The 27,500-nt window shown below is 42.2% G+C and overlaps 1 protein-coding gene across 1 annotated transcript in view; it reads right to left on the reverse strand.

Moving 5' to 3' along the window:
- The window catches only part of LOC109887500 (voltage-dependent P/Q-type calcium channel subunit alpha-1A), a 167,363-nt gene that overhangs the window by 95,553 nt on the left and 44,310 nt on the right, over positions 1 to 27,500 (reverse strand). Inside the window, 8 exon segments of the mRNA XM_031828066.1 lie at positions 1,552 to 1,638; positions 2,444 to 2,488; positions 5,143 to 5,258; positions 5,471 to 5,574; positions 7,811 to 7,998; positions 8,473 to 8,583; positions 8,586 to 8,624; positions 9,161 to 9,252. Of these exon segments, the coding sequence (XP_031683926.1) occupies positions 1,552 to 1,638; positions 2,444 to 2,488; positions 5,143 to 5,258; positions 5,471 to 5,574; positions 7,811 to 7,998; positions 8,473 to 8,583; positions 8,586 to 8,624; positions 9,161 to 9,252 (782 nt within the window).

A 27,500-nucleotide genomic window follows, 5' to 3' on the forward strand; every position in this document is an offset into this window, starting at 1 on the left:
AAGAGGAGAGGAGGATAGAGGAGAGGAGAAGAATGGGAAAATGAGAGGGGGATAGTGGAGAGGAGAAGAGAAGAGTGGGAAGAGGAGAGGGGGATAGAGGAGAAGAGTGGGAAGAGGAGAGGGGGATAGAGGAGAAGAGTGGGAAGAGGAGAGGGGGATAGAGGAGACGAGTGGGAAGAGGAGAGGGGGATAGTGGAGAGGAGAAGAGTGGGAAGAGGAGAGGGGGATAGAGGAGAGGAGAAGAATGGGAAGAGGAGAGGGGGATAGAGGAGAGGAGAAGAATGGGGAAAGGAGAGGGGATAGTGGAGAGGAGAAGAATGGGAAGAGGAGAGGGGGATAGTGGAGAGGAGAAGAATGGGAAAAGGAGAGGGGGATAGTGGAGAGGAGAAGAGTGGGAAGAGGAGAGGGGGATAGAGGAGAAGAGTGGGAAGAGGAGATGGGGATAGAGGAGAAGAGTGGGAAGAGGAGAGGGGGATAGAGGAGACGAGTGGGAAGAGGAGAGGGGGATAGTGGAGAGGAGAAGAGTGGGAAGAGAAGAGGGGGATAGAGGAGAGGAGAAGAATGGGAAGAGGAGAGGGGGATAGAGGAGAGGAGAAGAATGGGAAAAGGAGAGGGGGATAGTGGAGAGGAGAAGAATGGGAAGAGGAGAAGGGGATAGTGGAGAGGAGAAGAATGGGAAGAGGAGAGGGGGATAGTGGAGAGGAGAAGAGTGGGAAGAGGAGAGGGGGATAGTGGAGAGGAGAAGAGTGGGAAGAGGAGAGGGGGATAGAGGAGAGGAGAAGAATGGGAAGAGGAGAGGAGGATAGAGGAGAGGAGAAGAATGGGAAAAGGAGAGGGGGATAGTGGAGAGGAGAAGAGTGGAAAAAGGAGAGGGGGATGGAGGAGAGGAGAAGAGTGGGAAGAGGAGAGGAGAGGAGTGGGAAGAGGAGAGGAGATGGAGGAGAGGAGAAGAGTGGGAAGAGGAGAGGGGGATGGAGGAGAGGAGAAGAGTGGGAAAAGGAGAGGGGGATAGTGGAGAGGAGAAGAGTGGGAAAAGGAGAGGGGGATGGAGGAGAGGAGAAGAGTGGGAAGAGGAGAGGAGAAGAGTGGGAAGAGGAGAGGAGATGGAGGAGAGGAGAAGAGTGGGAAAAGGAGAGGGGGATGGAGGAGAGGAGAAGAGTGGGAAAAGGAGAGAGGGATGGAGGAGAGGAGAAGAGTGGGAAGAGGAGAGGGGGATGGAGGAGAGGAGAAGAAAGGGAAGAGGGGATGGAGGAGAGGAGAAGAGTGGGAAAAGGAGAGGGGGATGGAGGAGAGGAGAAGAGTGGGAAAAGGAGGGGGTTGGAGGAGAGGAGAAGAGTGGGAAAAGGAGAGGGGGATGGAGGAGAGGAGAAAAGTGGGAAAAGGAGAGGGGGATGGAGGAGAGGAGAAGAAAGGGAAGAGGGGGTGGAGGAGAGGAGAAGAGTGGGAAAAGGAGAGGGGGATGGGGACAAGAGTAGAGAGAAAAAACACATTTGGTTAGCATGTAACATCTTGTGTGTGCGTGTGCGTGTGCGTGTGTGTGGTGTTTCTTACCCACTGCCAGGTCTCCATTCCCATCGTCTGGGTTAAGGAGATCTGTTTTGTTCTTGTGGTTTTTGATGGTGGGTCTCCTGCGGGTGCCTGAATGGGAAAAATAGAACACAGTGACGCACAACTGCTCACTATAGAACACGCAAACAAACACTGGCACAGAAGCAAAGATGCTACATTTACACTAGTGAAGATGCTACATTTACACTAACAAAGATGCTACAATTACACTAGCAAAGATGCTACATTTACACTAGCAAATATGCTACATTTACACTAATAAAGATGCTACATTTACACTAGCAAAGATGCTACATTTACACTAGCAAAGCTGCAACATTTATAATAGGAAAGATGCTACATTTACACTAGCAAATATTCTACATTTACACAAGCAAAGGTGTTGCATTTACACTAGCAAAGATGCTCTCGTTACACTAGTAAATATTCTACATTTACACTAGCAAAAATGATACATTTACACTAGCAAATATTATAGATTTACACTAGTAAAGATGATAAATTTACACTGTAAAGATGCTACATTTACACTAGCAAAGATGATAAATTTACACTAGAAAATATGCTACATTTACACTAGGAAAGATGCTACATTTACACTAGTAAATATGCTAAATTTACACTAGCAAAGATGCTACATTTACACGAGGAAAGATGCAACATTTACACTATTAAAAATGCTACATTTACACTAGCAAAGATGATACATTTAGACTAGAAAGATGCTACATGTATACTGGTAAAGATAATACATTTACACTAACAATGATGCTACATTTACACAATGTTATATTGTCTCATTGTCTGTCTCTATATATATTCTAACATCATATCTATGTCACTACACACACACACACACACACTTGGTAAATACCGTCAAAGGCATCAGGGTCTTCATCATCTGCTAAGATCACTTCTTCTATAGGAAGCAAAAGTCAAGTAAACAATAACATGAGAATGTATATGGCAATATGTAACATATATAACATAAATGTATAACATATATAACATAAATATATAACATATATAACATAAATATATAACATATATAACATAAATATATAACATATATAACATAAATATTAAACATAAATATATAACATATATAACATAAATATATAACATATATAACATAAATATATAACATAAATATATAACATATATAACATAAATGTATAACATATATAACATAAATATATAACATATATAACATAAATGTATAACATATTTAACATAAATATAGAACATATTTAACATAAATATAGAACATAAATATATAACATATATAACATAAATGTATAACATAAATATATAACATAAATATATAACATATATAACATAAATATATAACATATATAACATAAATATATAACATATATAACATAAATATATAACATATATAACATAAATGTATAACATACATATATAAACATAAATATATAACATATATAACATAAATATATAACATATATAACATAAATGTATAACATAAATATATAACATAAATATATAACATATATAACATAAATATATAACATAAATATATAACATATATAACATAAATGTATAACATAAATATATAACATAAATATATAACATATATAACATAAATGTATAACATAAATATATAACATAAATATATAACATATATAACATAAATATATAACGTATATAACATAAATACATAAATACATATCATAAATAACATAAATATATAACATAAATAACAATAATACATAACATAAATACATATCATATATAACATAAATATATAACATATATAACATAAATATATAACATATATAACATAAATATATAACATATATAACATAAATATATAACATATATAACATAAATGTATAACATACATATATAACATAAATATATAACATATATAACATAAATATATAACATATATAACATAAATGTATAACATAAATATATAACATAAATATATAACATATATAACATAAATATAGAACATAAATATATAACATATATAACATAAATGTATAACATAAATATATAACATAAATATATAACATATATAACATAAATGTATAACATACATATATAACATAATATATAACATATATAACATAAATATATAACATATATAACATAAATACATAAATACATATCATAAATAACATAAATATATAACATAAATAACAATAATACATAACATAAATACATATCATATATAACATAAATATGTAACATAAATAACATAAATAAATAACATAAATATATAACATAAATAACAATAATACATAACATAAATACATATCATATATAACATAAATATGTAACATAAATAACATAAATAAATAACATAAATATATAACATAAATAACATAAATAATAACATAAATATATAACATAAATAACAATAATACATAACATAAATACATATCATATATAACATAAATATGTAACATAAATAACATAAATAAATAACATAAATATATAACATAAATAACATAAATAAATAACATAAATATAGAAACATATATAAGATATATAACATATATTATATAAATATATAACATATATAACATAAATACATATCATATATAACATAAATATGTAACATAAATAACATAAATAAATAACATAAATATATAACATAAATAACAAATAAATAACATAAATATATAACATAAATAACATAAATATATAAAATAAATATAGAACATATATAAGATATATAACATATATTATATAAATATATAACATATATAACATAAATACATATCATATATAACATAAATATGTAACATAAATAACATAAATAAATAACATAAATATATAACATAAATAACATAAATATATAAATAAATATAGAACATATATAAGATATATAACATATATTATATAAATATATAACATATATAACATAAATATATAACATATATAACATAAATATATAACATAAATAACATAAATATATAACATAAATATATAACATAAATAACATAAATATATAACATATATAATATAACATAAATATATAACATAAATAACATAAATATATAACATATATAATATAACATAAATATATAACATATATATATAACATAAATATATAACATAAATAACATAAATATATAACATATATATATAACATAAATATATAACATATATAATATAACATAAATATATAACATATATAATATAACATAAATATATAACATATATAATATAACATAAATATATAACATATATAATATAACATAATATATAACATATAATATAACATAAATATATACATAATAACATAATATGTAACATATATAACTAATATATAACATATATAACATAAATATATTAAATAAATATAGAACATATATAAGATATGTAACATATATAACATAAATATATAACATATATAACATAAATATATAACATAAATATATAACATAAATATATAACATATATAACATAAATGTATAACATATATAACATAAATATGTAACATATATAACATAAATGTATAACGTATATAACATAAATATGTAACATAGGGTTCCATGTATGTTTTGTGTGTAGTTCTATATGATGATAATGTACCTGCTTTACAAATCCATTCCAGGTATCCATTGAGCTCTCTCTCTATCTGCTGCTGTCTCCTCAGCTTTAGAAACTCACTCCTGTTCTCCACTCGCTCTCTCTCTTTGGCAAACTCCCTGTGGTAGACACACACACATATCAACACACACATATCAAATGAAACACATATAGATGTATACAATGACATATACACAGACATATTGTATACACACACACACGCACACACGCACACGAAACACACACACATGTCCCACACACACACGCACGTGCACCCACACACACACTCTCCCACACACACACATGCGTGCACACACACGCACACACTTACCCAGACAGTACACCCAGGACCAGGTTCAACATGAAGAAAGAGCCGATGATGATGAGGGGAATGAAGTACATCCAGTTCCACGCGCTCCCTGAGGCATCGTTGCTCTGCAAACACACACACACACACACGCACGGACACACACACACACACTAGTAATTCATCTTTCCCTTGTTTGACTAGAGAGGTTACACTGAGATGTAGATTTTATAAAGCCAAAAAATAGCAGACCATTTTAAACCTTTTGATGAACTGGGACGGGGTCACCACAATACGGGGATGATTAGGACATTGTTTTATACAGTATACTGTCCAGAGTATCTGCCATTTAAACAGTTCAGCTGCACAGAATGTAACGCTCTTCCTCTCTCTTTTTCCCTCACCCTTTCTCTCCCTCTCTCATCCCTCCATTTCCCTTCTCTCTCCAACCTCCCTTTCTCTCCCTCCAACCCCCTTTCTCTCCCTCCAACCCCCTTTCTCTCCCTCTCGCAACCCTCCATTTCCCTTCTCTCTCCAACCCCCCTTTCTCTCCCTCTCTCAACCCTCCATTTCCCTTCTCTCTCCAACCCCCTTTCTCTCCCTCTCTCAACCCTCCCCATCTTGCTGTACTTCCCCCTAAACAGAGTCCATCACAGAATGTAATGCCCTCCCTCCCTCCCTCCCTCCCTAAGTCTGTGGGCGTGGCTGCTGTTGCTCTATGCTGCAGCCTTTTTATCCATTAAACTTTCAGCACTTTCTTCCTCAGCAGCTGCAAGAATAACTCTGACTGAACAGCCCTGTTAAATATAGAGCAGCACCGCCACCGAGTGAGACTGATGGAGGAGAGAAGAAGGGAAGCGGTGGGGGAAAGGGAGAGGGGGTGAAGAGGAAGGGAGAAAGGGGGAGGGGTGAAGAGGAAGGGAGAAAGGGGGAGGGGGTGAAGAGGAAGGGAGAAAGGGGGAGGGGGGGTGAAGAGGAAGGGAGAAAGGGGGAGGGGGTGAAGAGGAAGGGAGAAAGGGGAGGGGGTGAAGAGGAAGGGAGAAAGGGGGAGGGGGGTGAAGAGGAAGGGAGAAAGGGGGAGGGGGTGAAGAGGAAGGGAGAAAGGGGGAGGGGGTGAAGAGGAAGGGAGAAAGGGGGAGGGGGTGAAGAGGAAGGGAGAAAGGGGGAGGGGGTGCAGAGGAAGGGAGAAAGGGAGAGGGGGTGAAGAGGAAGGGAGAAAGGGGGAGGGGGTGAAGAGGAAGGGGAGAAAGGGGGAGGGGGTGAAGAGGAAGGGAGAATGGGGGAGGGGGTGAAGAGGAAGGGAGAAAGGGGGAAGGGGTGAAGAGGAAGGGAGAAATGGGGAGGGGGTGAAGAGGAAGGGAGAAAGGGGGAGGGGGTGAAGAGGAAGGGAGAAAGGGGAGGGGGGTGAAGAGGAAGGGAGAAAGGGGAGGGGGTGAAGAGGAAGGGAGAAAGGGGGAAGGGGTGAAGAGGAAGGGAGAAATGGGGGAGGGGGTGAAGAGGAAGGGAGAAAGGGGGGAGGGGGTGAAGAGGAAGGGAGAGAAAGGGGAGGGGGGTGAAGAGGAAGGGAGAAAGGGGAGGGGGTGAAGAGGAAGGGAGAAAGGGGGAGGCTGATGGGGGGAGAGAGAGAGTGAGTAATTGGGTGTGGTGAGGTGGGGGGAGTAGGAAGATGTGAAGAGGAATGGAGATGGAGAGACAGATTAAGGAAGCAGAGAGAGTGAGGAAAGAGAGATGTGTGAGAAAGAGAAGAGGGGGAAGAGAGGGAAGGGGGAAGATTCAATATGGGCCCATATAGACTGCTGTGGATGGGACTACACTCACATTCCCCCACTACCCTCATCCACCTCTCTGTCACCATAGCAACCATTGCCACTGGCAGCAGGGCCCTATTCACTGTTTCTTAGGTATGGGCACACAATACAGTATATGAGTAAATGCTATGGGCATATTTGTATAGCAGTGAAACATGTATTATATGAATAGGTGGGTATTTACCATGTAATTTACTAGTAAATACCATAGAAATCTATTATCCAGGTTGTAGCTGCCCCACAGATTTAGGATCAGCTTATCCTGCCTCAATTCTAACCGAAACCCAAAACGAAAACTGAACCCAATCTCAACCCAAACCGAAGACTAAACCTGAACCCGATCTCAAACCCCAAACCAATCCTGAATCCAATCCCAATCCCAAACACAAACCTAAAACCAAACCCAAACTCCTGATCTTAAACCCAAAACCAAACCCAATCTTAAACCCTAACCCAACTACAGTAACTCACATAATAGTCCAGCTCTTTAACCATCAATTAAATACCATAATACCTCTAATACAGAACCACTGTGATGTGAAGTACCGTAACTCACATAGTAGAGCAGGTCAGTCCATCCCTCCATGGTAATACATTGGAAGACAGTGAGCACGGCAAACAGGATGTTGTCAAACTGGGTGATGCCGTAGTTAGGACCCAGCCAATACTTTCGACACGTGGTCCCGTTTGGACAAAGTCTCGACGGGGCTTCGGTCCCACACGGAACTTCCTCACGAATCTCATCTACAGGGGTACAGACAGTTTGGGGATCAACATGTTATTTAAGAGCTAGATCTTCTTTGATTCATTTTGAATTGACAGTCTTTTGTCACTGATTTAACTGGCATACTGATTGACTGACTGGCGACTGACTGTCTGACTGTCTGACTGAATAACTGGTAGAATGACTGGCAGACTGCCTGACTGGCATACTGCCTGACTGGTATGCTGACTGGCACATACTGACTGGGTGACTGACTGGCAGACTGCCTGACTGGCATACTGCCTGACTGGTATGCTGACTGGCACATACTGACTGACTGGCATACTGACTGACTGACTGATTGACTGACTGACTGGCAGACTGACTAGCAGACTGACTGGCATGCTGACTGACTGACTAACTGACACACTATCTGACCATCCAACCAACCGACTCAGCGACCCTACTGGCTGACCGACCGACTGACCGACCAATCCACCGACTGACCGATTTACCTGTGTGAATGTCGAAGCAGGTAGTATGGAATTTGCCCATGTAGAACTCCAGGCCGATGATAGCGAACATGAGGATGGCGAAGAATAGCAACAGGCCGATCTGCAGCAGTGAATCATAGCCTTCATGATGGACTTGAGGACCACCTGGAGGCCTGGGGGAGACAGAGCACATTGTTTAAGAACAGAAACAACAGACAAAGTTTTAAAAACTCTGACCTACATCCCAAAATCCCTATAAAAATGATGTAACTTAATCAGAACTGTCCTCCCCCTCCCCTCCTCTTATGGTATCAGATGAAATAAGACTATTAGGGGTGTAGCTAGTCGTTCTCTCCGTCTCACACCTGTCACGCCTTGGTCTTAGTGTTTTGTGTTTTTCGTTATATATTTTGGTCAGGCCAGGGTGTGACATGGGTTTACGTGTTGTGTTTCGTATTGGGGTTTTATAGGATTTGGGATTGCTAGGTTTAGGGGTGTGTCTAGTTAGGCTTGGCTGCCTGAGGCGGTTCTTGATCAGAGTCAGGTGCTTCTCGTTGCCTCTGATTGGGAACCGTATTTAGGTAGCCTGAGTTCGCTTTGTCTTCGTGGGTGATGTTNCCTCCTCTTATGGTATCAGATGAAATAAGACTATTAGGGGTGTAGCTAGTCGTTCTCTCCGTCCCACACCCCCATATGTCCCAAGACTTACTGGGTATCCCAGACACCAGTTTGAGGGGTCTCAGCACACGGACCGCTCTCAGAGTCCGCAAATCGAAGTCCGATCCCACTGTAGACAGAATCCTACAGAGAGGGAGCAGAGAGAGAGAGAGGAGGTGGAGAGAGGGAGAGAGGGAGACAGAAAAATAAAGGGAAAATAAAGAGAAGGAATAATTATAGTATTTGAATATTTTTTTAGGAACATTTGTAGAAATCAGCCAAACAATGTGTGTCAGTTGCTGGGGGTTTTAGTGACATCATCTATTAATCATTTAAACACTAATCACTTGGATAGAAGAAGACATTCAGCGAGTGAATGGAGTAAGTCAATAATATGAATGCAATGATGAGCCACGAGTCATTCAAGAGATGGAACAGGGAATTCAATCGAGAGAGAGAGAGAGAGAAAGAGCAACCAAATTATGAGAAAACAAAAAGATAATTACTTGACACAATGGAAAGAATTTACAGAAAAACAGACTCAGTAAAGCATAGCCTTGCTATTGAGAAATGCAGCTGAAGACTGATCTGGCACTCAAGAGAAGACAGCCCTATGTGCTCACTGCCCACAAAATGAGGTGGAAACTGAGCTGCACTTCCTAACCTCCTATTCAAATGTATGAGCATATTAGAGGCACAATATTTCCCTCAGATTTAAACAGCCCCATAAAGAACTTGAAAACAAATCAAATTTTAAGAAACCCCCATATCTATTGGGTGAAATGCCACAGTGTGCAATCACTGTTGCCTGTTGCCACAAGAAAAGGGCAACCAGTGAAGAACAAACACCATTGTAAATACAACCTATACTTATGTTTATTTATTTTCCTTTTTGTATTTGAACTATTCGCACCTCATTTTTAACACTGTATATACAGTGGGGAGAACAAGTATTTAATACACTGCCGATTTTGCGGGTTTTCCTACTTACAAAGCATGTAGAGGTCTGTAATTTTTATCATAGGTACACTTGAACTGTGAGAGACGGAATCTAAAACAAAAATGTGCATTTAATTTATTTTAGAGAGAGAGAGAGAAAGGGAGAGAGAGAGAGAGAGAGAGAGAGAGAGAGAGAGAGAGAGAGAGCGAGGGAGAGAGAAGAGAGAGAGAGAGAGAGAGAGCGTTAGAGGGAGAGAGAGAGAGCGAGAGAAGAGAGAGAGCGAGAGAGGGAGGGAGAGAGAGAGAGGGAGAGAGAGGGAGAGAGAGAGAGAGGGAGAGAGAGACAGAGAGAGAGAGAGAGTGAGGAGTGAGACAGAGAAGAGAGAGAGAGAGAGAGAGAGAGAGAGAGGAAGACAGAGAGAGAGAGAGAGGGAGAGAGAGAGGGAGAGGGGAGAGAGAGAGAGAGAGAGAGGGAGAGAGGGAGAGAGAGAGAGAGAGAGAGAGAGAGAGAGAGAGGGAGAGAGAGAGAGAGAGAGAGAGAGGAGGGAGAGAGAGAGAGAGATAGAGAGGGAGAGAGGGAGAGAGAGAGAGAGAGAGAGGGAGAGAGAGAGAGAGAGGGAGAGAGGGAGAGAGAGAGAGAGAGAGAGAGAGGGAGAGAGAGAGAGAGAGGGAGAGAGGGAGAGAGAGAGAGAGAGAGAGAGAGAGAGGGAGAGAGAGAGAGAGATAGAGAGAGAGAGAGAGAGGTAGCACAGGCTGTATTATTCAGAGTTGTTGACTGGCTCATTTGTTACCCATCTTTATTCCTCCTATTTATAAACTCTGTCTGAGAGCCGTGGACACTGCCAACTCATCAGGACTCTATCTGTACCTCACTATACACACACACACAAACATTTATGCACACATGCACAGACACATGCACACACACACACACACACCCACACACAAAACACACACACATGTGTAGGAAAAACTGAGAGGGACAGAAAGATAAGTGTGTGTGTGTGTTTCTGTGAAGGAGTGTGTGTGTTGGTGAGGAGGAGTGTTTGTGTGTGAAGGAGAGGATGTTCTCTCACGTTGTCTGACTTCCAGTTATCTCTCTGACTGACTGGGAATCGTCAACGCTAAGAGCTAAGAGCTGAATGGCACAGTTTAACTGGCTGATCCTGTTGACACTTGGTGGAATGCATTGCTTGACTGCCGTGATATGCACAATGTCGTTCGCGAACTGCAGGTCCCCAAATGATTCATTCTCGAGTTCGAGTTTGTTTTGAGCAGCTTTGTAGTTTTGGTTCTACGAAGCTGGGTCCATCATAACAGTCAATAATCAATTAATTGCATTAATTCTTGCACCATGTAATATATTATCAGTTTGAAACAATGCCTGCAGCATGATCAGCTGTTTGTCTCTGGAGCCCCTGAGCCGGGTGCATCAATCCTGCTGTAGGACTCAAACAACTAAAACAAACAAGACACTCAGAAAAATGAAACATGACTCTAGAGGCATTAAAAAGGGTCATTCAAAAATAATGAATAATTCGCAAACTGCACATCACTACTCATTAGGTGTCTCTCCCCTCCACATGGACCACTACAACACAGGAGAGTCTCAGGGGCCCACCGTTAGTCTGACAGCACACCTAAACACTAGGGAATGATGATGTGTCAGTGTAATACAATCTGAATGACACATCGTTGAAAGCCTTCCCACCAAGGCCTGGTGGGGTATCTGGTTGAGGAACAACAGTGAGTCCACAGAGCCCAGTTTAGGACGCTCTGTGCTTGACGAATAATACACACTTTTAGCTTAATAGCTTCACCAGAGAGGCTGGTGTGACTGACTATGTTCTGGAGTTAGCTTTCTGCGCTGGGAACGTAGGTAAATCCTATGGGAGTTAGCTATCTGCGCTGGGAACGTAGGTAAATCCTATGGGAGTCAGCTATCTGCGCTAGGAACGCAGGTAAATCCTATGGGAGTTAGCTATCTGCGCTAGGAACGCAGGTAAATCCTATTGGAGTTAGCTATCTGCGCTAGGAACGCAGGTAAATCCTATTGGAGTTAGCTATCTGCGCTAGGAGCGCAGGTAAATCCTATGGGAGTTAGCTATCTGCACTAGGAACGCAGGTAAATCCTATTGGAGTTAGCTATCTGCGCTAGGAACGCAGGTAAATCCTATGGGAGGTAGCTATCTGCACTAGGAACGCAGGTAAATCCTATTGGAGTTAGCTATCTGCGCTAGGAACGCAGGTAAATCCTATGAGAGTTAGCTATCTGCGCTGGGAATGCAGGTAAATCCTATTGGAGTTAGCTATCTGCGCTGGGAACGCAGGTAAATCCTATTGGAGTTAGCTATCTGCGCTAGGAACGCAGGTAAATCCTATTGGAGTTAGCTATCTGCGCTAGGAATGCAGGTAAATCCTATGGGAGTTGGCTATCTGCGCTAGGAACGCAGGTAAATCCTATGGGAGTTAGCTATCTGCGCTAGGAACGCAGGTAAATCCTATTGGAGTTAGCTATCTGCTCCTGAGTGGCGCAGCGGTCTAAGGCACTGCATCTCAGTGCTAGAGGCATCACTACAGACCCTGGGTTGATTCCAGGCTGTATCACAACCGGCCGTGATTGGGAGTCCCATAGGGCGGTGCACAATTGGCCCAGCGTCGTCCGGGTTAGGGTTTGGCCGGGGTAGGCCGTCATTGTAAATATGAATTTGTTCTTAACTGACTTGCCTAGGTAAATTAAGGTTAAATTTTTATTTATTTATTTATTTTATTTTACCTTTATTTAACCAGGTAGGCAAGTTGAGAACAAGTTCTCATTTACAATTGCGACCTGGCCAAGATAAAGCAAAGCAGTTCGACAGATAAAACGACACAGAGTTACACATGGAGTAAAAACAAACATACAGTCAATAATGCAGTATAAACAAGTCTATATACAATGTGAGCAAATGAGGTGAGAAGGGAGGTAAAGGCAAAAAAAGGCCATGATGGCAAAGTAAATACAATATAGCAAGTAAAATACTGGAATGGTAGTTTTGCAATGGAAGAATGTGCAAAGTAGAAATAAAAAAATAATGGGGTGCAAAGGAGCAAAATAAATAAATAAATAAAAATTAAATACAGTTGGGAAAGAGGTAGTTGTTTGGGCTAAATTTTAGGTGGGCTATGTACAGGTGCAGTAATCTGTGAGCTGCTCTGACAGTTGGTGCTTAAAGCTAGTGAGGGAGATAAGTGTTTCCAGTTTCAGAGATTTTTGTAGTTCGTTCCAGTCATTGGCAGCAGAGAACTGGAAGGAGAGGCGGCCAAAGAAAGAATTGGTCTTGGGGGTGACTAGAGAGATATACCTGCTGGAGCGTGTGCTACAGGTGGGAGATGCTATGGTGACCAGCGAGCTGAGATAAGGGGGGACTTTACCTAGCAGGGTCTTGTAGATGACATGGAGCCAGTGGGTTTGGCGACGAGTATGAAGCGAGGGCCAGCCAACGAGAGCGTACAGGTCGCAATGGTGGGTAGTATATGGGGCTTTGGTGATAAAACGGATTGCACTGTGATAGACTGCATCCAATTTGTTGAGTAGGGTATTGGAGGCTATTTTGTAAATGACATCGCCAAAGTCGAGGATTGGTAGGATGGTCAGTTTTACAAGGGTATGTTTGGCAGCATGAGTGAAGGATGCTTTGTTGCGAAATAGGAAGCCAATTCTAGATTTAACTTTGGATTGGAGATGTTTGATATGGGTCTGGAAGGAGAGTTTACAGTCTAACCAGACACCTAAGTATTTGTAGTTGTCCACGTATTCTAAGTCAGAGCCGTCCAGAGTAGTGATGTTGGACAGGCGGGTAGGTGCAGGTAGCGATCGGTTGAAGAGCATGCATTTAGTTTTACTTGTATTTAAGAGCAATTGGAGGCCACGGAAGGAGAGTTGTATGGCATTGAAGCTTGCCTGGAGGGTTGTTAACACAGTGTCCAAAGAAGGGCCGGAAGTATACAGAATGGTGTCGTCTGCGTAGAGGTGGATCAGGGACTCACCAGCAGCAAGAGCGACCTCATTGATGTATACAGAGAAGAGAGTCGGTCCAAGAATTGAACCCTGTGGCACCCCCATAGAGACTGCCAGAGGTCCGGACAGCAGACCCTCCGACTTGACACACTGAACTCTATCAGAGAAGTAGTTGGTGAACCAGGCGAGGCAATCATTTGAGAAACCAAGGCTGTCGAGTCTGCCGATGAGGATATGGTGATTGACAGAGTCGAAAGCCTTGGCCAGATCAATGAATACGGCTGCACAGTAATGTTTCTTATCGATGGCGGTTAAGATATCGTTTAGGACCTTGAGCGTGGCTGAGGTGCACCCATGACCAGCTCTGAAACCAGATTGCATAGCAGAGAAGGTATGGTGAGATTCGAAATGGTCGGTAATCTGTTTGTTGACTTGGCTTTCGAAGACCTTAGAAAGGCACGGTAGGATAGATATAGGTCTGTAGCAGTTTGGGTCAAGAGTGTCCCCCCCTTTGAAGAGGGGGATGACCGCAGCTGCTTTCCAATCTTTGGGAATCTCAGACGACACGAAAGAGAGGTTGAACAGGCTAGTAATAGGGGTGGCAACAATTTCGGCAGATAATTTTAGAAAGAAAGGGTCCAGATTGTCTAGCCCGGCTGATTTGTAGGGGTCCAGATTTTGCAGCTCTTTCAGAACATCAGCTGAATGGATTTGGGAGAAGGAGAAATGGGGAAGGCTTGGGCGAGTTGCTGTTGGGGGTGCAGTGCTGTTGTCCGGGGTAGGAGTAGCCAGGTGGAAAGCATGGCCAGCCGTAGAAAAATGCTTATTGAAATTCTCAATTATGGTGGATTTATCAGTGGTGACAGTGTTTCCTATCTTCAGTGCAGTGGGCAGCTGGGAGGAGGTGTTCTTATTCTCCATGGACTTTACAGTGTCCCAGAACTTTTTTGAGTTAGTGTTGCAGGAAGCAAATTTCTGCTTGAAAAAGCTAGCCTTGGCTTTTCTAACTGCCTGTGTATAATGATTTCTAGCTTCCCTGAACAGCTGCATATCACGGGGGCTGTTCGATGCTATAATGCTATAAATAATATAAAATACATTCTAAAGTTAGCTATCTGTGCTAGGAATACAGGTAAATACTATGGAAGTTATCTATCTGTGCTATGAACACAGGTAAATACTATGGGAGTTAGCTATCTGTGCTAGAAACACAGGTAAATACTATGGGAGTTAGCTATCTGTGCTAGAAACACAGGTAAATACTATGGGAGTTAGCTATCTGTGCTAGAAACACAGGTAAATCCTATGGGAGTTAGCTATCTGTGCTATGAACACAGGTAAATCCTATGGGAGTTAGCTATCTGTGCTATGAACACAGGTAAATCCTATGGGAGTTAGCTATCTGTGCTAGAAACACAGGTAAATCCTATGGGAGTTAGCTATCTGTGCTAGAAACACAGGTAAATACTATGGGAGTTACTATCTGAGCTACAAGGCAAGCACTTGCTATGGGATTTCAATTCTATATAACTATATTTATCCCCTCAGGGGCAATTAAGCTATCTTCCTGTGCTAGATACGTAGAGGGATGCTATGGGAGTTAGAAATCGCTAGCCCTGATGACAGACGGGGATACAGAGACTGTCCTACCAGAAGAGTAGGTAAAGGGAAGTTAGAACGAGGGAAGGAGACAGGGAAGGAAGGGCGAGGTGCTGGTTTGTCAGCCTGGAAGGTCCTGCGCTGAAGACAAGGTGGGATATTGGGGTTAAAGTGAGGGATTCACACTGACAAAGCAGGTGTGTGTGTGGAGGGAGAAAAGGTGTGTCTGTGTGTGTGTGTGTGTGTGTGTGTGTCTGTGCGTGTGTCTGCGCGTGTGTATGTAGGGGATAGTATTAACAGTGCTGACAGGAGAGACATCTACTGGGAGTTACTTGCCAATCTGCCTCACAGGAAACTGTCAAGAGTGTATATGTGTGTGTGTGCATGTGTGTGCAAGCAAGAAGACAATGATGATGATGAAGAAGATGAAGATGGCAGTCTTGCCCCAACAGCTCCTCAACCCCACCAGGTCTGTCCACCTTTACAGCATTTATCATCAAAGCAACCAGGCTCATTCACACCGTTTCCACGGTTACTGGGGCCCTTCTCATTCATAACTGTTTCCATGGCAACAGGGACCTTGGCTCCTTGCTAGAATCTTTGCATCACCGTGGTAACCGGGCCAAGGGGAGCTTGATTGATATGTTTTTTATTTTCTTCTAATATCCTCAGTTGTATAGTGAAACACACACATGCATGTAATTAATACACATACAAGCGAGCACATACACCCAAAGCACACACACCCCCACAAGCATGCACACACACGCACACATTTATAAGCTACGCGTACATACACTTTCAGCTTGGAACCATTTGAGTGCAAATACATTTTTATGCACAAATGCACACTAGTATTTAGGTCACACGAACTAGCTACCTATGAAAATCCTCAGTTTCTACCCTGATGAACACACACGCATGAAAACCCGCACACACACACACACACTCCCTCCCATATACACACACACACATACATACAGTTGAAGTCGGAAGTTTACATACACTAGGTTGGAGTCATTAAAACTCATTGTTCAACCACTCCAGGGAATATGATAGGCTCAAATAAAATAAAAATCTGATCTTTCTTATACTGTATGTCACATCATCTGACAGATACACGCAACAGGTCAGAGGTTAGCATAACGTCAAGGCTTTAAGCAAGTCTGTCTGAGAAGTAAACGTCGTAAGAATCTGGCTTGTAGAGGCACAATTTCGCACACACAGTATGAGGAAAGAGTGGCCAGCTAATCTTGAGTTTGACAGTCTGGAACCAACGCTTGAGCCATTAAAATATAATTTAGAGAGAGGTTCAGTCAAGACTTTACCTGAGACAATGACCCTTTTTTAACCAAAAGAGCTCCTCACTGTTCTCCACACTGTTCTACAATGGACAGCTCCTCACAGTTCTCCACACGGTTCTACAATGGACAGCTCCTCACTGTTCTCCACACTGTTCTACAATGGACAGCTCCTCAATGTTCTCCACACTGTTCTACAATGGACAGCTCCTCACAGTTCTCCACACTGTTCTACAATGGACAGCTCCTCACTGTTCTTCACACTGTTCTACAATGGACAGCTCCTCACAGTTCTCCACACTGTTCTATAATGGACAGCTCCTCACTGTTCTCCACACTGTTCTACAATGGACAGCTCCTCACAGTTCTCCACACTGTTCTATAATGGACAGCTCCTCACTGTTCTCCACACTGTTCTACCGTGGGCAGCTCCTCACAGTTCTCCACACTGTTCTACCGTGGGCAGCTCCTCACTGTTCTCCACACTGTTCTACAATGGACAGCTACTCACAGTTCTCCACACTGTTCTACCGTAGGCAGCTCCTCACAGTTCTCCACACTGTTCTACTGTGGGCAGCTCCTCACAGTTCTCCACACTGTTCTACAATGGACAGCTCCTCACTGTTCTCCACACTGTTCTACAATGGACAGCTCCTCACAGTTCTCCACACTGTTCTATAATGGACAGCTCCTCACTGTTCTCCACACTGTTCTACAATGGACAGCTCCTCACAGTTCTCCACACTGTTCTACAATGGACAGCTCCTCACAGTTCTCCACACTGTTCTACCGTAGGCAGCTCCTCACTGTCCTACTACGGATAGAACTCAATGGCCGTGTCCAAAATCTAACTTGCATACAAAACCTACATGTTGCGTACATATCATGCTACATACTATTTAGAACGTACTGTTTAGTAAAAACAAATGCAGTGAGCAACAAATATCAACGTACTAGGTCATCCATCCTGTGTCATTGAATGCACAATTACGTTGATTCGTTCAGTTTGTACAGCAAGGCATCTTACGTAATTATGAGCTTCCTTCCTTCCTTCCTTCCTTCCTTCCTTCCTTCCTTCCTTCCTTCCTTCCTTCCTTCCTTCCTTCCTTCCTTCCTTCCTTCCTTCCTTCCTTCCTTCCTTCCTTCCTTCCTTCCTTCCTTCCTTCCTTCCTTCCTTCCTTCCTTCCTTCCTTCCTTCCTGTATAGTCATATACTGCATGTGTATTAAGTGTGTTGTTTGGCAATGTGCCTCAGTATATATGCTGAGAAGAAGACGGTTTATAGGTGTGTGAAGGAAAAGTGAACATGTGTTTGAAGTGTAAATGTGTATTGTGTGTGCATGTATGCATCCCCTGGTCATTGTAGTATCAAAGTGTCAGGGCAGAGGTGGGTAGAAAGGGCAGTAGCTTTTCATCTTCAAAGAGCTACACTTCTAAAAGAAAAATCGCCATTCAAAAGTAGCTAGCCATAGAGACCACAGCTGGGAGCAGTGTATGTGTGTGTGCCATCTGTGTATAAGTGCGAAGCGTGTGTGTGTGTCTCCTACTACTTCTTCTCTCTTCTATTTGAACCAAGAGGGGCTACGCCAGCTTCCTCCATGTGCCGCCCCCTCCCTCTCTGACTGTTTGTGTGTGTGTGTGTGTGTGTGTGTGTGTGTGTGTGTGTGTGTGTGTGTGTGTGTGTGTGTGTGTGTGTGTGTGTGTGTGTGTGTGTGTGTGTGTGTGTGTGTGTGTGTGTGTGTGTGTGTATGCGTGTGAGAAAAATTAATGAAAGAGAGAGAGACAAAAGAGAGAAAGAGAGAATGAGATAGAAATAGTTATAGACACAGAGAGGCAGAGAAAAAGTTGAGATAGAGAGAAAGAGACACAGAGAGAGAGAGAGAGAGAAGAGAGGTAGAGAGAGAGCAAGAGGAAGAGAGAGTGAGAGAGCGAACGAGAGGGACAGAGAGTGACAGACAGAGAGAGAGTGGGAGAGTTCCTGTGTCTCAAGGCTGTACTGGGTGATTGATCATCTGCAGCAGCTAAAAACAGATTACTGCAGCCGCACACACACACTCTCTCTCATTCGCTTGCTCCGCTCCTCCTCTCTCTCTCTCTCTCTCTCTCTCTCTCTCTCTCTCTCTCTCTCTCTCTCTCTCTCTCTCTCACTCACTTTCTCATTCTCTTTGGCTGAACAAAGTTCTCAGTTGCCTGGACTCATTTAGCTAATTATGCAGTCTGTTGTCAATACCTTAACCATTTCACATGGTAAAACACAATTTGCAGATCTCACTTAGACTTTTCAGCAAAACTCTAAACACATTCTCATTCTCAAAACACATTCTGCACTCTAATGCACATGTCATCCATACTGGTAAACACAAGTGGCAACAATCAAATACAAATAGAGAACATATGTCATTGATTGAACACAACCACTCAAACTGATTTAACCTGTTTCAAATGATGCGACACAACCAATATAAGCCAGTTCAGAGAGCAAACAGGTTGTTGAAGGTGGGAAGGAGAAAGTCTGAGAATGGATAGAAGAAACAATGTGAGAGGACGAAGACGAGTGCGTATGAGAGGTGGGCGACGAGGAGGAAGAGGAGGAGGAGGGCAAGAAAGAGGAAGACGAAGACGAAGAGGAAGACAAAGAGTGGAAATATCTGATGAAATTCGAGCAACAGTTCTAGAGCGAAGCAGGACTTAGAGTGCAACCCAATTTGAGCTGATTTTCTGTGTCCACCATAGTAAGGACATTCAGAGAAGAGAACAGGTACAGGATACTACTGTATTTTTGTAATTGCACATTTACTGTACTACACTATATGCAGCTGTTTCAATAGACATTTGTAAAGTTAATCACTGTATGTATTGTACTGCATGAATATGTTTTGGAACTGCACAACTACTTTTGTAGAATTGCAAGGCTGCCACATGCAGGTGGAAGGACAGCTATATTCACTCGGGAGCAAGAGGCTGTTATAGTTGGTCCTTCAAGATAATGCAATAAGACTCAGAGAAATCCAGGAACGAGTGATACAAGACAACACACACTTCCAGGGAATCGACAGTGTGAGCATTTCCACAATTGACCATGTCCTCCATCGTAACAGGATGCGAATTAAACAAGTATACAGAGTACCTTTTGAGCGCAACACACCAAGGGTGAAAGAACTGCGAGCTCAGTATGTGCAAGTAAGTGTAGATTCAGAAACATTTACTGTAATCCAGATTGTCTACAGTACTAACATATACTATGTGAATGACATTACTCTTCAGTACATACAATGTATGTGAATCAGAAACCTAATTGTACTCTACAGTATAGCACTGTCTCTGTACGACTTCTGTACGAATCCTACATACAGTATATTGTATTTCTACACAGACAATATTTGACTTGGAATCCTTGGACAGACCCCATGAGTTCATCTTTGTTGATGAAGCAGGCTTCAATCTTACAAAGAGGTGTCACGTTCTGACCTTAGTTCCTTTGTTATGCCTTTGTTTTAGTATGGTCAGGGGGTGAGTTGGGTGGGTAGTCTATGTTCTTTTTTCTATCTTGTGTTAATGTGTTTGGCCTGGTATGGTATCTCAGTCAGAGGCAGGTGTCGTTCGTTGTCTCTCATTGAGAATCATACCTGTGTTTTGTGGGTGATTATTTTCTGTCTCGTGTTTTCTGCACCTTTCAGGACTGTTTCGGTTTTTGTTTATTTCACGTTGTTATTTTGTATTTTCAGTGTTCAGTCAATAAACATCATGAACACTTACCCCGCTGCGCATTAGTCCGACATTTCATACTCCTTGTCAGAGGAGGACGAAGAATATCGGTACAAGAGGAGAAGGAGAGGCCGAAACATGATTGGACAGTGGGCCATTGTTGAAGTCCCTGGTCAACGAGGTGGCAATGTCACAATCTGTGCTGCTATCAGCAACCATGGTGTTCTACATCACCATGTTACACTCGGGCCATATAACACCCAGCACCTTCTAAGATTTATTGCCAATCTAAGAGATATTTTATTTGAGCAGCAGGGTCAAGAGCTAAATAAGAATCCCATTCCCAGCTATGTGATAGTGTGGGACAATGTCAGTTTCCACCGAGCTGCTCAGGTAAGGGAATGGTTTAACATCAATGGGCAGTTTATGAACTTGTACCTCCCTCCATACTCGCCTTTCCTGAATCCGATTGAGGAGTTTTTCTCCTCTTGGAGATGGAAAGTGTATGATAGACAACCCTACACCAGAGTAAATCTGCTGCAAGACATGGATTTAGCCTGTGGTGATATAGGTGAGGAATCATGTCAGGGCTGGATACGGCACACAAGAGGCTTCTTCCCCCGTTGCCTCAGGAGGGACAATATTGCTTGTGATGTCGACGAAGTGCTCTGGCCTGACCCAGCCCAAAGACAAGAAGAAGCACATTGATCACATGTTTACTCCTTTGATTTTTGTCCCTTTTAGTATTGTATACTGTATTACAGTGCATTGTAGGCTGTATACTGTACAATGGACAAATTGTATGGCCCTGAACATTGTGCTTTCCATTTATTAACAGTACTGACTGCTCAATAGATTTTGACTGGTTGCAGGTTCATATCAACAAAGAACAAGAATTACAGTATCACAGAGACAAAGGACAAGTTTGTGAGATGCAGGGTACAGTACTGTAAAAATAGGGGTACAAGGAGGAGGAAGAACAAAAAACAAAATTGCAAAGAGCAAAGCAGAGTAGTAATTTCTGATCCATTTTGAGCTACTATGATAGAACATGTTTTCGTTCATCAAAACACAATGACGGAAAAATGTGAATATTTTTTTGATAAAAAATGTACTTCTCCCTGAGAAGCGTATGTTTTGAACAATGTAAATAGGATACAATTGGATAAAATCCCTGAGCAGCTCGGTGGAAACTGACATTGTCCAACAGTATCACATAGGTGGGAATGGGATTCTCATTTAGCTCTTGACCCTGCTGCTCAAATAAAATATCTCTTAGATTGGCAATAAATCTTAGAAGGTGCTGGGTGTTATATATGGCCCGAGTGTAACATGGTGATGTAGAACACCATGGTTGCTGATAGCAGCACAGATTGTGACATTGCCACCTCGTTGACCAGGGACTTCAACAATGGCCCGCTGTCCAATCATGTTTCTATTTTTCTGTGTATTGTTTACTGACTGCTTGAGAGTGTATATCATTTTGATCACTTTGTTTATGATTTGAGAGCAGTGCTTGATTTTTTAATACAGATAAAACTGTTTTGAGGCGAATGTTTCATTTTGTGAGAGGAGTCAGAGGTTATGTAAATAGTGTTTGAATATGAGGTGTAGTGTTTAATGTTTTCAGGAAATGGAGCAAGATTTCAGAAATTGTGTTTTAGCAATTCAGAAAACCTGTAGTGGATTCGGCTATTTCAGCACCACCCGTTGCTGACAGGTGTATAAAATCGAGCACACAACCATGCAATCTCCATAGACAAACATTGGCAGTGGAATGGCTTTGCTGAAGAACTCATTGACTTTCAACGTGGCACTGTCATAGGATGCCACCTTTCCAACAAGTCAGTTCATAACATTTCTGACCTGCTAGAGCTGCCCCGGTCAACTGTAAGTGCTGTTATTGTGAAGTGGAAACGTCTAGGAGCAACATTGGCTCAGCCACGAAGTGGTAGGCCACACAAGCTCACAGAACGGGACCGCCGAGTGCTGAAAGTGTGCTTAAAAATTATCTTTCTTTGGTTGCAAACACTCACTACCGAGTTTCAAACTGCCTCTGGAAACAACGTCAGCACAAGAACTGTTACAGTGGCTTGCGAAAGTTTTCACCCCCCTTGGCATTTTTCCTATTTTATTGCCTTACAACCTGGAATGAATATAGATTTGGGGGTTTGTATCATTTGATTTACACAACATGCCTACCACTTTGAAGATGCAAAATATTTTTTATTGTGAAACAAATAACAAACCGTAAAACTTGAGCGTGCGTAACTATTCACCCTCCCAAAGTCAATACTTTGTAGAGCCACCTTTTGCAGCAATTACAGCTGCAAGTCTCTTGGGGTATGTCTCTATAAGCTTGGCACATCTAGCCACTGGGATTTTTGCCCCTTTTTCAAGGCAAAACTTCTCCAGATCCTTCAAGTTGGATGGGTTCTGCTGGTCTACAGCAATCTTTAAGTCATACCACAGATTCTCAACTGGATTGAGGTCTGGGTATTGACTAGGCCATTCCAAGACATTTAAATGTTTCCCCTTAAACCACTCTCTTGTTGCTTTAGCAGTATGCTTAGCAGTATGCTTAGACTCATTGTCCTGCTGGAAGGTCCCAGTCTCAAATCTCTGGAAGACTGAAACAAGTTTCCCTCAAGAATTTCCCTGTATTTAGTGCCATCCATCATTCCTTCAATTCTGACCAGTTTCCTAGTCCCTGCCGATGAAAAACATCCCTATAGCATGATGCTGCCACCACCATGCTTCACTATTCTCGGGGTGATGAGAGGTGTTGAGTTTGAGCCAGACATAGCATTTTCCTTGATGGCAAAAAAAAACATTTTAGTCTCATCTGACCAGAGTACCTTCTTTCATATGTTTGGGGAGTGTTGGAGGAAATTATAGTTGAAATTATTAATTATGTATACATTTATTTAAGAACCATTTATTCTAATACTATTATGTTATGGTATGAAATGTATGGGTTCTTGGTTAAGCTGTTACTGAAAATGTAAGTAAAACGAATTAATTGGCTGTACCTTGCGGGAAGTTTAAGGGAGAGGGATGATATATCTTTTCTGACAGATAAGAATGGTCCTTGATATTCCATTAGTGGAGGAGAAGATATCTTTTAGACAGATTGGAATGTTTGGTTTATGAGGGGAGTAGAAGACATCTCCGGACCTGAAAACACTGCGCTATTGTGTGGATCAGAGAGGGTGTGGGAAACTGATGATGTCATTTTATGTTGTCTCTTTAAAATGTAAGGTTCTTTGTATTTTGCTTCAGTACTCTCTTGCAATAAACGCTGTTACCTGGCTTTTAAGACTGGTCTCGATCTACTTCATGCATAATTAATGAATTTACAATTAATTAATGAACTAGAGAGAGTGCGAATTTGATTTTGGCTATAAAACATATAGGAATTTAGAATTCCTCTAACAGGGAGTCTACCACATGCCTTTTGGCGAACACCAAATGTGTTTTCTTATTTTTTTCTTTAAGCAATGGCTCTTTCTGGCCACTCTTCTGTAAAGTCCAGCTCTGTGGAGTGTACGGCTTAAAGAGGTCCTATGGACAGGTACTCCAATCTCCGCTGTGGAGTTTTGCAGCTCCTTCAGGGTGATCTTGGTCTCTTTGTTGCCTCTCTGATCAATGCCCTCCTTGCTTTGTCTGTAAGTTTTGGTGGACGGCCCTCTCTTGGCAGGTTTGTTGTGGTGCCATATTCTTTCAATTTTTTAATAATGGATTTAATGGTGCTCTGTGGATTCAAAGTTTCTGAACTTTTTTATAACCCAACCCTGATCTGTACTTCTCCACAACTTTGTCCCTGACCTGTTTGGAGAGCTCCTTGGTCTTCATTGTGCCGCTTGCTTGGTGGTGTCCCTTGCTAGCGGTGTTGCAGACTCTGGGGCCTTTCAGAACAGGTGTATATATACTGAGATCATGTGACAGATCATGTGACACTTAGATTGCACACAGGTGGACTTTATTTAACTAATTATGTGACTTCTGAAGGTAATTGGTTGCACCAGATCTTATTTAGGGGCTTCATAGTAAAGGGGGTGAATACATACTGTATGCACACACCACTTTCTGTTTATAATATTTGGGAATTCTTTGAAACAAGTAATTTTTTTCATTTCACTTCACCAATTTGGACTATTTTGTGTTTGTCCATTACATGAAATCCAAATAAAATACATTTAAATTACAGGTTGTAATGCAACAAAATAGGAAAAACGCCAAGGGGGATTAATACTTTTGCAAGGCACGGTAGTTGGGAGCTTCATGAAATGGGTTTCCATGGGCGAGCAGCCACACACAAGCCTAAGATCATCAAGTAAAATGCTAAGCGTTGCCTGGAGTGGTGTAAAGCTTGGCATCATTGGACTCTGGAGCAGTGAAAACACATTCTCTGGAGTGATGAATTACGCTTCACCATCTGGCAGTCCGACAAATCTGGGTTTGGCAGATGCCAGGAGAACACTACCTACTCCAATGCAAAGTGCATAGTGTAAAGTTTGGTGGAAGACGAATAATGGTCTGAGGCTGTTTTTCATGGTTTGGCTAGAGGCCCCTTAGATCCAGTGAAGGGACATTTTTAATGTTACAGCATACAATGACATTTTAGGCAATTCTGTGCTTCCAACTTTGTGGCAACAGTTTGGGGAAGGCCCTTTCCTGTGTCAGCATGACAATGCCCCCGCGCACAAAGCGAGCACTATACAGAAATAGTTTTTTGAGATCGGTGTGGAAGAACTTGACTGGTCTGCACAGAGCCCTGACCTCAACCCCATCAAACACCTTTGGAATGAATTGGAACGTCGACTGCGAACCAGGCCTAACCACCCAACATCAGTGCCTGACCTCACTAATGCTCTTGTAGCTAAATGGAAGGATGTCCCCGCAGCAATGTTCCAGCATCTAGTTGACAGCCTTCCCAGAAGAGTGGAGGCTGTTATAGCAGCAAAGGGGGTTTTGGAATGAGACGTTCAACGAGCAAGTGTCCACATACTTTTGGTAATGTAGTGTATGTATCTGCCTTCCCCTTTTGGTATTCCCTTCTCTCTCCTCCCTCAACTATTGTACAAACCTCCATCTCTCTTTATAAGTATATTGCTTCTACAGTTACACCCCTCCTCTCCCCTTTCTCTCTCTCTTTCTCTGTGTGTGTCTCTCTCTCTGTGTCTGTCTCTCTCTCTGTCTCTCTCTCTCTGTCTCTCTCTCTCTGTCTCTCTCTCTGTCTCTCTCTGTCTCTCTCTCTCTCTCTGTCTCTCTGTCTCTCTCTCTCCCAGCGAGGCCTGAGGGATCTGAGAGACACACACAGGATCACAGGCAAGTCACTTAAGGACAAATTCTTATTTACAATGATGGCCGAGGAACAGTGGGTTAACCACTAGGCTACCTGCCTCTAACCACTAGGCTACCTGCCCTCTAACCACCTCTAACCAGCCTATCCTCTCCTCTTCTCTTACTGACTAACTAATTTCCACTATCCCCGCCCTCCCCCCCCCCCCTGTTCTCTCCATCTCTCTCTCTCTCTCTCCCCCCTTTCTCTCTCCCCCCCCCCCCCCCTCTCTCTCTCTCTCCCCCTTTCTCTCTCCCTTTCTCTCTCTCTCTCTCTCGCTCTCTCTCTCTCTCTCTCTCTCTCTCTCTCAGACTTAAGTATGTTAGGACAGAGCAGGTTTCATAGTCTGGCCTATTAAGTCATAGAGACAGACTGTCAGTTTGAGTACAACTCACTAGCTCCTCAATGACTAACTATACAGCACTGTAACACACACTGAGAGAGAGAGAGACAAAGAGAGAGAGACAGAGAGAGAGAGAGACAAAGAGAGAGAGACAGAGAGAGAGAGAGGGAGAGAGAGAGAGAGAGAGAGAGAAAGGGGGGGAGAGAGAGAGAGAGAGAGAGAGATAGTAAAGGGGGGGAGGGAGAGAGAGAGAGTAGAGAGAGAGAGTAGAGAGAGAGAGAGAGAGAGAGAAACACAGCTAAGGACCCTTTAGGACCCTTTAGTATAAACCAAGTAAAGAAAGAGTACACAGGGAAGTAAGGAATGAGGAAGGAAGCTAGAAAAAAGACTGGGAATGACAGGGACACAATAATGGATGGAGAGAGGGGAGAGAGATGGAAAGAAATTAACAGATGAATAGGGAGAGAAAGAGACAAAATAGATAGAGAATTACAATGATACAGGAGCAGAGGGACAGAGAGATGGAGAGAAGGACAGAGGCATAGCAAAACAGGTAAAGAGGAGTAAAAGAGGGAGAGAGGAACAGGGGAAAAGATGATGAGAGTCTGTCAGGCACACAGAGCACTCAGACAATAGCTGGAGGACATGTCGGGAGAGAGAGAGAGATGAGGAAGTCATAGGGATGAAGGGAGGAGAGAGGCGTGTCTCCTGTGTCCTCTCCTCTCTTCATTCTCTCCATACATTGTTTTCTCCATTTCCTTTTTCCTCATGAATTCCCCCTCTCCCCCCTTTCTCTCTCCCACTCCCCCTACTATCCTCTCTCTTGCTTTCTCTCTCTCCCCTCCCCTCTCATCCCTCCTCCCACTCTCATCCTCCCTGCCCTCTCTCGCCCGCTCCCCTCTCATCCCTCCTCTCACTCTAATCCTTCCTGCCCTCTCTCTCCCCCTCCCCTCTCATCCCTCCTCCCACTCTCATCCTACCTGCCCTCTCTCTCCCCTCCCCTCTCATCCCTCCTCCCACTCTCATCCTACCTGCCCTCTCTCTCTCCCCTCCCCTCTCATCCCTCCTCTCACTCTCATCCTCCCTGCCCTCTCTCGCCCGCTCCCCTCTCATCCCTCCTCTTACTCTAATCCTTCCTGCCCTCTCTCTCCCCCTCCCCTCT

This window comes from Oncorhynchus kisutch, linkage group LG6 (genome assembly GCF_002021735.2).
Source record: "Oncorhynchus kisutch isolate 150728-3 linkage group LG6, Okis_V2, whole genome shotgun sequence".
NCBI classification, from domain to species: domain Eukaryota; kingdom Metazoa; phylum Chordata; class Actinopteri; order Salmoniformes; family Salmonidae; genus Oncorhynchus; species Oncorhynchus kisutch.